We start from the raw sequence: 11,785 nt of genomic DNA, 5'->3' as shown, positions 1-11,785 counted from the left end.
CATCATGCCCTCCCATAGACTTGCATTGAGGGGGCGTGGCAGTGATGTCAAGAGTAGGGCGTGGCCATGACGTTACGAACCTCTGCCCCGCATTGCCAGTCCTCTGGAAAACTTTATTTTTTTAAATCAACTGGTGCCAGAAAGTTAAACAGATTTGTAAATGACTTCTATTAAAAAATCTTAATCCTTCCTGTACTTATCAGCTATAATATGCTCCACAGGAAGTTCTTTTCTTTTTGAATTTCCTTTCTGTCTGACCACAGTGCTCTCTACTGACACCTCTGTCCATTTAAGGAACTGTCCAGAACAGGAAAGGTTTGCTATGGGGATTTGCTCCTACTATGGACAGTTCCTGAAATGGACAGAGGTGTCAGCAGAGAGCACTGTGGTCAGAAAGGAAATTCAAAAAGAAAAGAAATTCCTGTGGAGCAAACAGCAGCTAATAAGTACTGAAAGGATTAAGATTTTTTTTTACAAATCTGTTTAACTTTCTGGCACCAGTTGATTAAAAAAAATAAAACTGTTTTCCAGTGGAGTACCCCTTTAATACGGGCGCTATTTAGTATGAATTACATCCGCAGTATCTGGGCCTGCCAAAGTTCTACTGGACAGAATTCTATGGTGATGTCAGGATCAGGAATGCTACGGCCAGGTACAATATGGAATCTAAAACGTACCTGTGTCTGTAGGCAAACTACATGGAAAACCCAAAGACAGCGCTCCATCAGAAGCACCATTTATTTAGTGGTCCTGTATTGTGTTTGTGCTATTAGGAGCCACCAAAACGAATGCTACACCCAACAGAGAGCCATCTGTGAAATGAAGGGAATTAACAAATAGAAGCAAAAGAGCCGGGGATGCTGAAAACGGATACAGATCCAACCTCACAAGCCAACACCCAAATAAAACCTTATTGAGATTGATGGAGTTCCCCTTTAAGTTAAAGGGGTATTCCAGTGAAAAGCTATTTTTTTCATATCAACTGGCTCTGGAAAGTTAAACAGATTTGTAAATGATTTCTATAAAAAAATCTTAATCCTTCCAGTACTTATCAGCTGCTGACGTTGATTTGTTCTTTTCTATCTGACCACAGTGCTCTCTGCTGACACCTCTGTCTGTCTCAGGAACTGTCCAGAGTAGAAGCAAATCCCCATAGCATTTGGGTATAAAGTGTTGGGGATTGAGCCAGTAGAGTACTCTGATATTTGAGACTCTCTAACCTGAATGGCTTACTGATTTTAATATTTAGGACTTTTTTTGTAATTTTGTTTTTCAATAAAGATATAATTTTAGCTAATTGTTTTTGGATATTTGAGACAGAATTTAGCTATAGTGGATGCGAGAGTCCAGTTTTGTCAGTGATTGGCAAATCCCCATAGCAAACCTCTCCTGCTCCGGACAGTCCCAGAGACAGACAGAGGTGTCAGCAGAGAGCACTGTGTTCAGACAGAAAAAAAACAACTAAACTTCAGCAGCTGACAGGTACTGGAAGGATTAAGATTTTTTTTCTTTTTTTTTTAATAGAAGTAATGTACAAATCTGTTTATCTTTCCGGAGCCAGTTGATATGGAAAAAAAAATAAGGTTTTTTTTACTGGAATACCCCTTTAAGCAGAAGCTTCTGCACAAGAAGATTAGAAAACAAAGACTGGTCATGTGAACGGAATAATGGCACAAAAACATACAAAATGAAACAAGAACAGAACACCACTCCTGTAAGGTTACTACAACATTAAAGCAAGCTGAAAAAATATAACTTATTTAAAAAAATAACCAGCAAAACCTAGAGGTATGTACAGTAAAACCCAGGAAGGAAAATGGGTGTCGGGTGTGGAATGGTTCACATGTGCAAAATAAAATAAAAAACAAATTGCATTGCTGTGCAGCACTCTTCACTATAAGCCAGTGTTTCCCAAGCAGGGTGCCTCCAGCTGTTGCAAAACTACAACTCCCAGCATGCCCGGACAGCCAAAGGCTGTCCGGGCATGCTGGGAGTTGTAGTTTTGCAACAGCTGGAGGCACCCTGGTTGGGAAACACTGCTATAAGCAATAAGAACTTAGAACATATAAGGCACCAGCTCACACATGGGACTTGTCCAGTCTCTAGCGCCCCATACCAGACGCTTGGTCACATTGCACTTCATACAATAAGCCGTCAGCCATAGGACTGCATCAGGAATGAGTTCCTTGTACACAGGAAAGCTGCCCCCAGAGATCGCTGCACCGGACAGGCCGCTGGCCGCCATGATTGTACTGCGTGTAAGGCAGTCCGTACAGTCTGTGGCTGTATAATAATGCAATGGTCCCTGTATTTGGCAGCAATTTATTGTTGCATTTTTTTTTTTTCTTGCTCCTTGAGGATAACTTGAAGGATGTTTTAAAAGACTGGCATGAGAGGAAACATTCTAGATCTTATCCAGCTTGAACAGGCTTAGAATATCGAGGAGAGCTTGTCGAATGTGTCTGCCAAAACGGTGGGAATCCTGCAGAGAGGGAAAACGGACAGATTAATGTGAGGGCGTACACGGGGCACGGGCTTGTAGCCAGGGTATGATGCCACCAAGCCCAACACCACAGACTGGACTCACATCCCGTCTGAGCAATAGGCTGCTGGTACGCCGTTTTGTACTTTAGAGCGTACCTTTCAGATCCCACAAATAAAAAAAACTGTTATATGTTGTTCAGTACCTCATCCTGATCATGTACACGTCATTTTTATGTCTCTATCATCAATATTTTACTAAAGAATAGCATATTACAGCTGCTCACTGTCTTTTCCATCTTATCAAAGGGAAAGGGCGTGCCCTTATCTGGCCTTTACTATGATGTCTCCTCCCCCCTCCCCTCCCTTTGCTGACTCACTGCTCTTGGGAGCCTGGCAGCCCTGCTCTGTAACCCTTTCCTCTCTGGATTTACACTTTGTATACACACACTCAATGATTATTGGAGATTCATAACTCAAAGACAAAAGTAGCCGGCACCACAGTGTAGTGTGTCCATGTATCCAAGGGCGGAACAAGATCGTGGAATCAGGTGTATGAATATAACAAAGGTAAGTGGTGCTACACGCCCGATCGTGCACAGCATCTAATATCACATGCAATGGAAAAGTACGGAGCGCTCATCGTTCCGGTTGTAGGCAGACATCGGTCCAAGCAGGGAGGCGGCTGATGGGTCCGGGGGGAGTTCAGACGTCAGGCCAAGGACCGTATCAAACCCCTAGGTGCTTCGTCAGACCTAGGTGCTTCGTCAGGCCTACAACCGGAACGGTGAGCGCTCCGCACATTTTCTTTGTGTGTGAGATTATTGGAGATTGCCTGTACGCTACCACCAAAGACAATATGCCAAGACATCCTTAGACTGTCCAGGCATGCTTTGAGTTGTAGTTTTGCAACAGCTGGAGGCAAATTTTTGGTAAAACTTTGCTGCAGGCTGTGTTCCTCCTTCAGCCTTTTCCCAGGAGCTATGGGGACCCCTAGTGGTGGTATTTTCAAACTTTTTAAAGAAGTATATAAGAAAAACTATTGTTTTGCCAAGATGTACAACATATAATAAGTTTTTTATATGTGACAGTGTCCATTTAAAAACATACACAATTGCATACTATGGCGGATTCATTTGTCAATGAAGCTATCATATGCTAAAGAGGTGTATATTTGCTCTTATGCTATATTCATACAGTGTAAAATTCAGCCAGGTATTTAATTTTACACACACATTTTTAGCTGCAATGGGCAAAAATACAGCCGCAATAAATTTTCTTTATTTTTCTTTCTTTATTTTTTTTAGCTAAAACATGTGCCTGAATTCTATGCTGTGGAATTATAGACTTTTATGGTGCGTGAACATAACAGTCTGTAAAAAAACTAAAACCTACTGTATGGCATTAAATGACATGAACCCAGCAGAAACAAATGCTAAATTGTCAAACAATGAAACTCCTTATCAAACAGTAAATTCACAGAATAGTATATACAACCTACTTGTAAAAGCAGAAACATTTCCCAAAGACAAAGGAGTTATCCAGTGATGTTTTTTTTACATTTTTGTTATTCTGCCCCGGTTGCCGCAATAAAAATAACAAATTTTAACAAACCTTTCGCCGCTCTTCTGGCGCCACTGGAATCGGTCTCCCCTGGGACATCACTGCAGCCGGCGATTAGCTGAGTGCAATGTGACAAGTCGGGCAAATAAACCGGGGCCGGAGGAGGGTAGACCGATTCCAGCGTCACCACGGGAGCGGCCGAAGGCAAGTTACAGTTAGATATTGTTATTGCGGAAGCCCAGTCCCTTTTAAGGGGCTTGTCAGGGACAACAAAACTTATGGCCTAATTTTAATGCCTGAATACACATTGGAACTGGACCCCCCAATGTATGGCAGGTCTGGTCAAATGTGGAAAGTGGCCTCCCTAGGTGTCAAGAAAGAGATGGATTGTGCAATTTAAATTTCAACCATCTACCCCTTTGGTTCTCAGTGATATAAGCTGCCAGCATAAGTGTCTGGCAGTGGCTTACCCACTCTCCATATTCTTAACACGCTTATGGGGGGGGATTCAGAAAGATAGTTGTCAGCTGACGTCTATCTTATCAGATCGGAGGTCTTATTCTCCTGCATAATAGCTGGTTGAAGGGTAGGTGACACTCCAGCAAGCGCTGCATCCCCTCATACAATCTGCAGTGACTGTGCCTGGTATGTTCTGTAATATGTGCGTCTCAGCGTTCAGACCCCCCCCCCCCCCCCCCCCGCCACGATTAGACACTTATGCCCTATCATGTGGATAGGGGGAAAGTCTTTAGGGCTGCAGATCTCCTTTACATTGTTACATAGTTTATAAGGTTGAAAAAAGACCAGAGTCCATCAAGTTAAACCTATATCCCTAATGAGTCCCTACTGAGTTGATCCAGAGGAAGGCAAAAAACCCTCATACTAGAGGTAAAAATTCCTTCCCAACTCCGAATATGGCAGCAGAATAAATCCCTGGATCAACGTTTTGTCACCTATAGATCTATAATCCATAACCTGTAATGTTATTATTCTCCAAAAATGCATCCAGACCCCTTTTGAACTCTTTTACAGAGTTCACCATGACCACCTCCTCCGGGAGAGAATTCCACAGTCTCACTGCTCTTACAGTAAAGAACCCCCGTCTGTGCTGGTGTAGAAACCTTCTTTCCTCTTAAAGTAGAGGATGTCCCCTTGTTATAGATACAGTCCTGGGTATAAATAGGCCTGACAACTCATTCTGACAATTGAGCAAGCGGGTGGGGGGAGGAGAGAGCTGGATATTGCTAAAATGAAAAAGTCTCAGAGTAAATGCTCAGTGCTAATAGAAATAGACGCCTGGTGGTGTTGAAGTAGGCTTCTCAGAATAACTATGTGGGAGGATTCAGTAGGAAGATTCTCTCTGGCATAAAGTCAAGTAACTTACTGTCTCGTGGCTGGAGAATTTGCTGGACACATGGAAGTTGATAACATTTTCACCAACAATAATGTAGGAGACCCCGTATCCATCATCAGCCACCTGCAAAAACAGGAAACAGACTCAGAGACAACGAACACTACAAACATTGGGATCGGGATACACAAGCGCCTGTAGAACAAGAACATGGCGAACCATATTTCCCTCTGAAAAAGAGGAAATGCAAGAACTGAGCTGCTGTAAGAATAAGCAGAGAATGCCCGATTCTGCACAAAAGGTATAAGCTGCCAAGTACAAGGAAAACTCCACAACATGATGACATCTCACAGAAAATTAAATCACCGTGATGGATCTCATAAAAAATAGGAATATTAGTGATAGGTCTTATAGGGGAATTTCCAGCTTAAAAAGTTATCAGATAACAATGCTGTTAAATCATTTGGAGAACTATTTTCCTCGGTTGTTGTGACTGGCGGGGGTCTGAGCGGTTGGACCTCCATAAATCAGCTTATTAATCCCCTATCCATGTGGTGTCCAACTCGCAGCCTTCCAGCCAGGGCTGGTGCAAGGATTTTTGCCACCCTAGGCGAAAGCTAATTTTGCCACCCCTTGACCCTGCCTATTGGTCTGCCCTTTGACACGCCCCACCTTACTACTGGAGTGACACACTGTAACAAACCTCCCCCTTATATAATCTCCTTACTACTGGGGTGACACACTGTAACAAACCCTCTTCTCATGTAATCACCTTACTACTGGGGTGACACACTGTAACAAACCTCCCCCTTATTTAATCTCCTCACTACTGGGGTGACACACTGTAACAAACCCCCTACTCATGTAATCACCTTACTACTGGGGTGACACACTGTAACAAACCCCCTACTCATGTAATCACCTTACTACTGGGGTGACACACTGTAACAAACCCCCTACTCATGTAATCACCTTACTACTGGGGTGACACACTGTAACAAACCTCCTCCTCATGTAATCTCCTTACTACTGGGGTGACACACTGTAACAAACCCCCTCCTCATGTAATCTCCTTACTACTGGGGTGACACACTGTAACAAACCTCCGCCTCATGTAATCACCTTACTACTGGGGTGATACACTGTAACAAACCCCCTCCTCATGTAATCACCTTATTACTGGGGTGATACACTGTAACAAACTCCCTCCTCATGTAATCACCTTATTACTGGGGTGACACGGTGGTGCTGGCTGAGCGGGTGCTTCGGATGGTAGCTGGCTACTAACTTTTGCAGTGTGAAGAGTGGTGCCCCATCAAGAGGGCGCTGTAGGTGGCCACCTATTTTGCCTATAGGCAGAACCAGCCCTGCTTCCAGCTGTTGCAAAACTACAACTTCCAGCATACCCAGCGTCTTTCAGGGCATGCTAGGAGTTGTAGTTTTCCAACAGCAGTCAGACTTCTATAAATCAGCTTATTATCCTCTATCTCTGTGGTTTCCAACTCATGACCTTACAGCTTTGGTAAAACTACAACTTCCAGCATGGCCAGACAGCCCTTTCTAACAGTTGAGGGCTGCAGTTTGGACACCCTTGTCCTATCCTAAGTTGGGAATACCCCTATAATAAAGATGGATTATCGAGTACACTAACATCCACTACACAGCTTCCAAAAATGCCAAACAAAGATGAGAAGAAAACACTCCCCGATTCTGCAAAGTCACATACCCCAAGATTTCTCAGCAGCTCGGTCATAAAGCGAGACTCCAGTTTCGGAAATGTGGAGTGTATGTTATCTGATCTTTTTCAGAGCAACTGAATTATGCATTAGAACATGTGACTTTACACCCCCCCCCTCATTCCTAGTTTTTTTTCTTAGGGGACTGCCTCCATTAGGATGGTAATTTGAAGAAGTCTATTCTAATAACAAAAGTCAGTTTCAGATCAGAAATGCAGCATTTTGCAATCACTCTACGTTACCTCCCTACGGCTGCCGGATCCGGCTGGGAAATTTCAAAACCCGGAGCTCCTATATCTCAACTGATCCACCACCGAAACCCATTCACTTCAATGAGCAGACCGGAGTCAGACAGTGACTCCGTTCGGCTAATTTTTGCCCCGCATCCGATTTTGTGGTCCGGTGACAAATGAGCCATCACTATCTGCCCCCGGTCTGCTCATTAAAGTGAATGGGTTTCGGCACTGAACCGGCTGGGATATGGGAGCTCCTGGTTTGGAAATTTGAAAGCTCACAGTTTTGAAAAAAGAAAGAGAAAACTGCTGGAAGCGGCTTAGTTCTGACAGCGGCTTACTTCCTTTTCCCACTCAGAACACACGCAGACGCGGCCAACCCAAAATGTGCACATGTATCAGGGGGTCCGGAGGAACCCCTTTCTGTAGTTGTATGGCCAGCTTTAAAGGGAAACTGTCATCAGTTTCACCCGCACTAACCTGTTATAGGCTGGTGGTGCAGGTGACACTGATATTAATACTTACCAACCCCCAATCTGTTTTCCCGCATGACGGTTCTCCTCCTCGTTCATCCGGCAGGCTTGGTGCTTTGGCGAAGCTTCAGAAGCACACTGACGTCACTGCTGCTGCTTCTTCGCTGGGCCTGGCTGTGAGCAGGCTTGGGGAAGCATCAGCGGTGACGTCAGTGTGTTCCTGAAGCTCCACACACGCACCAAGCCTCAGGGGTAGGTAAGTGGTAGGTAAGTATTATCATCATTGTCACCCGCAATATCGGCATGAACCAACAGGTTAACGCAGGTGACAATGAAGACCGATTCCCTTTAACCACTTAAGGACCTAGGGCGTATGGATACGCCTTGACGTCCTGGTACTTAAGGACCCAGGGCGTATCCATACGCCCGTGGGAATTTCGGTCCCCGCCGCGCGCCGGGCGGGGACCGGGCCGGGGTGACTGCTGATATCAATCAGCAGGCACCCCGTGCAAATGCCCAGGGGGGTCATCAGACCCCCCCCCCCCCCCCCCACGTCGGCGATCGGCGCAAATCGCAAGTGAATTCACACTTGCGATTTGCGCCGATTCCGGGTCATACGGGTCTATTGTGACCCGGTGACCCGGAATAGAAGGGGGATCGCGGTTGTCTAAGACACCCACGATCCCCCTGTAGGCATAGGAGTGAGGTGGCAGGGTTGCCACCCCTCCTATCCCTGCTATTGGTCTGCTATTGATCGTCAGAGGCGACGACCAATAGCAGACCGGGGGCGGGGGGGTTAACTTTCGTTTTCCCCGTCCTGCCCTCCCACAATAGGCGGGGCAGAACGGGGAACCGAAGGGGACCGGGCGCCGACGTCCACTTACCCGTCCGGAGGCTGCGGCGACGTTGATCAACGGGCGGCGTCACGTGAGTCTGAAGAGGACGGCTGCCGGGATCCTACGGAAGCCGGTAAGTAGATCTGGAGGGCTACAGTCTGAGACCGTGGTCTCTAACTGTAGCCCTCCAGATGTTGCAAAACTACAACTCCCAGCATGCCCAGACAGCTGTTTGGGCATGCTGGAATATGTAGTTTTGCAACAGCTGGAGGGATACAGTTTGAGACCATTATACAGTGGTCTCTAAACTATATCCCTCCAGATGTTGCAAAACTACAACTCCTAGCATGCCCACATAGCTGTTTGTTGTCTGGACATGCTGGGAGTTGTAGTTTTGCAACATCTGGAGGTCCACAGTTTGGAGATCACTGTGCTGTGGTCTAAAAACTGTAGCTCTCCAGATGTTGCAAAACTGCAATTCCCAGCATGCCCAGAAAGCAAACAGCTGTCTCGGCATGCTGGGAGTTGTAGTTGGGTACCTCCAGCTATTGCATAACTACATCTCCCAGCATGCCCTTCGGTGATTAGTACATGCTGGGAGTTGTAGTTTTGCAACAGCTGGAGGCACACTGGTTGGAAAATATTGAGTTAGGTAACAGAACCTAACTGAAGGTTTTCCAACCAGTGTGCCTCCAGCTGTTGCAAAACTACAACTCCCAGCATGCACGGTCTGTCAGTACATGCTGGGAGTTGTAGTTTTGAAACAGCTGGAGGTTTGCCCCCCCTTGTGAACGTACAGGGTACATTCACATAGGCGGGTTTACAGTAAATTTCCTGCTTCAAGTTTGGGCTGCGGCAAATTCTTTGCCGCAGTGCAAACTCCTAGCGGGAAATTCACCGTAACCTGCCAGTGTGAATGTACCCTAAAAACACTACACTACACTAACACCTAATAAAGGGTAAAACACTACATATACACCCCTTACACTGCCCCCCCCCCCCCCCCCCAATAAACAATTTAAAACGTCTTGTACGGCAGGGTTTCCAAAACGGAGCCTCCAGCTGTTGCAAAACAACAACTCCCAGCATTTCTGGACAGCCACTGACTGTCCAGGCATGCTGGGAGTTTAGCAACAGCTGGAGGCACCCTGTTTGGGAATCACTGGCGTAGAATACCCCTATGTCCACCCCTATGCAATCCCTAATTTAGTCCTCAAATGCGCATGGTGCTCTCTTACTTCGGAGCCCTGTCGTATTTCAAGGCAACAGTTTAGGGTCACATATGGGGTATTTCCGTACTCGGGAGAAATTGCACTACACATTTTGGGGGGCTTTTTCTCCTTTTACCGCTTGTGAAAAGGAAAAGTTGGGGGCTACACCAGCCTGTAAGTGTAAATTTTTTTTATTTTTTTACACTAACATGCTGGTGTTGCCCCATACTTTTTATTTCCACAAGCGGTAAAAGGAAAAAAAGACCCCCAAAATTTGTAACGCAATTTCTCCTGAGTACAGAAATACCCCAGATGTGGGCGTAAAATGCTCTGCGGGCACACAACAAGGCTCAGGAGTGAGAGTGCACCATGTACATTTGAGGCCTAAATTGGTGATTTGCACAGGGGTGGCTGATTTTACAGCGGTTCTGACAAACGCAAAAAAAAAAAAATACCCACATGTGACCCCATTTTGGAAACTACACCCCTCACCGAACGTGACAAGGGGTATAGTGAGCCTGAACACCCCACAGGTGTTTGACGAATTTTCATTAAAGTTGGATGGGAAAATGAAAAAAATTATATTTTTTCACTAAAATGCTGGTGTTACCCTAAATTTTTCATTTTCACATCCTGAAATAGGAAAAAAGCCCCCCCAAATTTGTAAACCCATCTCTTCTGAGTAAGAACATACCCCATATGTAAATTTAAAGTGCTCTGCGGGCGAACTACAATGCTCAGAAGAGAAGGAGCGCCATTGGGATTTTGTAGAGAAAATTTGTCCGGAATTGAAGGCCACATGTGTTTACAAAGCCCCCATAGTGCCAGAACAATGGACCCCCGACACATGTGACCCCATTTTGGAAACTACACCCCTCACGTAATGTAATAAGGGGTACATTGAGAACTTTTTCATTTGCACAGCCCACTGTTCCAAAGTTCTGTGGGGTGTAAATACTCACTGCACCCCTTATTAAATTCTGTGAGGGGTGTAGTTTCCAAAATGGGGTCACATGTGGGGGGTTCCACTGTTCTGGCACCACGGGGGGCTTTGTAAACGCACATGGCCCCTGACTACCATTCCAAACTAATTCTCTTTCCAAAAGCTCAATGGCGCTCCTCCTCTTCTGAGCTTGTAGTTCGCCAGCAGAGCATTTTACGTCCTAACATGGGGTATTTCCATACTCAGAAGAAATGGGGTTACACATTTTGGGGGTCATTTTCTCCTATTACCCCTTGTAAAAATGTAAAATTTTGGGGAAAAACTGCATTTTAGTAAAAAAAAAAAAATTTTCATTTACACATCCAACTTTAACGAAAAGTCGTCAAAAACCTGTGGGGTGTTAAGGCTCAGCGGACCCCTTGTTACGTTCCTTGAGGGGTGTAGTTTCCAAAATAGTATGCCATGTGGGTATTTTTTGCTGTTCTGGCACCACAGGGGCTTCCTAAATGCGACATGCCCCCAAAAAAACATTTCAGCAAAAGTTGCTTTCAAAAAGCCAAATGTGACTCCTTCTCTTCTGAGCATTGTAGTTTGCCCGCAAAGCATTTTACATCCTAACATGGGGTATTTCCATACTCAGAAGAGATGGGGTTACAAATTTGGGGGGGCATTTTCTCCCATTACCCTTTGTAAAAATGGTAAATTTGGGGGAAAAACTGCACTTTAGTGAAAAAAATTTTTTTTTCATTTACACATCCGACTTTAACGAAAAGTCGTCAAACACCTGTGGGGTGTTAAGGCTCACTGGACCCCTTGTTACGTGCCTTGAGGGGTCTAGTTTCCAAAATGGTATGCCATGTTGGGGTTTTCTGCTGTTCTGGCACCATAGGGGCTTCCTAAATGTGACATGCCCCCCAAAAACCATTTCAGCAAAATTCCCTCTCCAAAATCCTATTGT

The 11,785-nt window shown here is 45.2% G+C and overlaps 1 protein-coding gene across 5 annotated transcripts in view; it reads right to left on the bottom strand.

Moving 5' to 3' along the window:
• Positions 1-1,995: 1,995 nt before the first annotated feature.
• LOC130293781 (carnitine O-palmitoyltransferase 1, liver isoform-like) overlaps positions 1,996-11,785 on the bottom strand; it is a 70,751-nt gene continuing 60,961 nt past the window's right edge. For 4 of the 5 annotated variants that reach the window (XM_056542870.1, XM_056542873.1, XM_056542872.1 and 1 more), the window contains exons 18-19: positions 5,429-5,521; positions 1,996-2,482 (exon numbers count right to left, since the gene is read on the bottom strand). In XM_056542870.1, the coding sequence (XP_056398845.1) occupies positions 2,405-2,482; positions 5,429-5,521 (171 nt within the window). In that variant the 3' untranslated portion in view covers positions 1,996-2,404. The remainder of the gene's footprint in view (positions 2,483-5,428; positions 5,522-11,785) is intronic. The other variant, XM_056542874.1, reaches the window with a different exon arrangement.

This window comes from Hyla sarda, chromosome 10, assembly GCF_029499605.1.
Source record: "Hyla sarda isolate aHylSar1 chromosome 10, aHylSar1.hap1, whole genome shotgun sequence".
Taxonomy (NCBI): Eukaryota; Metazoa; Chordata; class Amphibia; order Anura; family Hylidae; genus Hyla; species Hyla sarda.
Note: the sequence above shows the minus strand (reverse complement) of the source record. Positions and strands in the feature narration are given on the sequence as shown.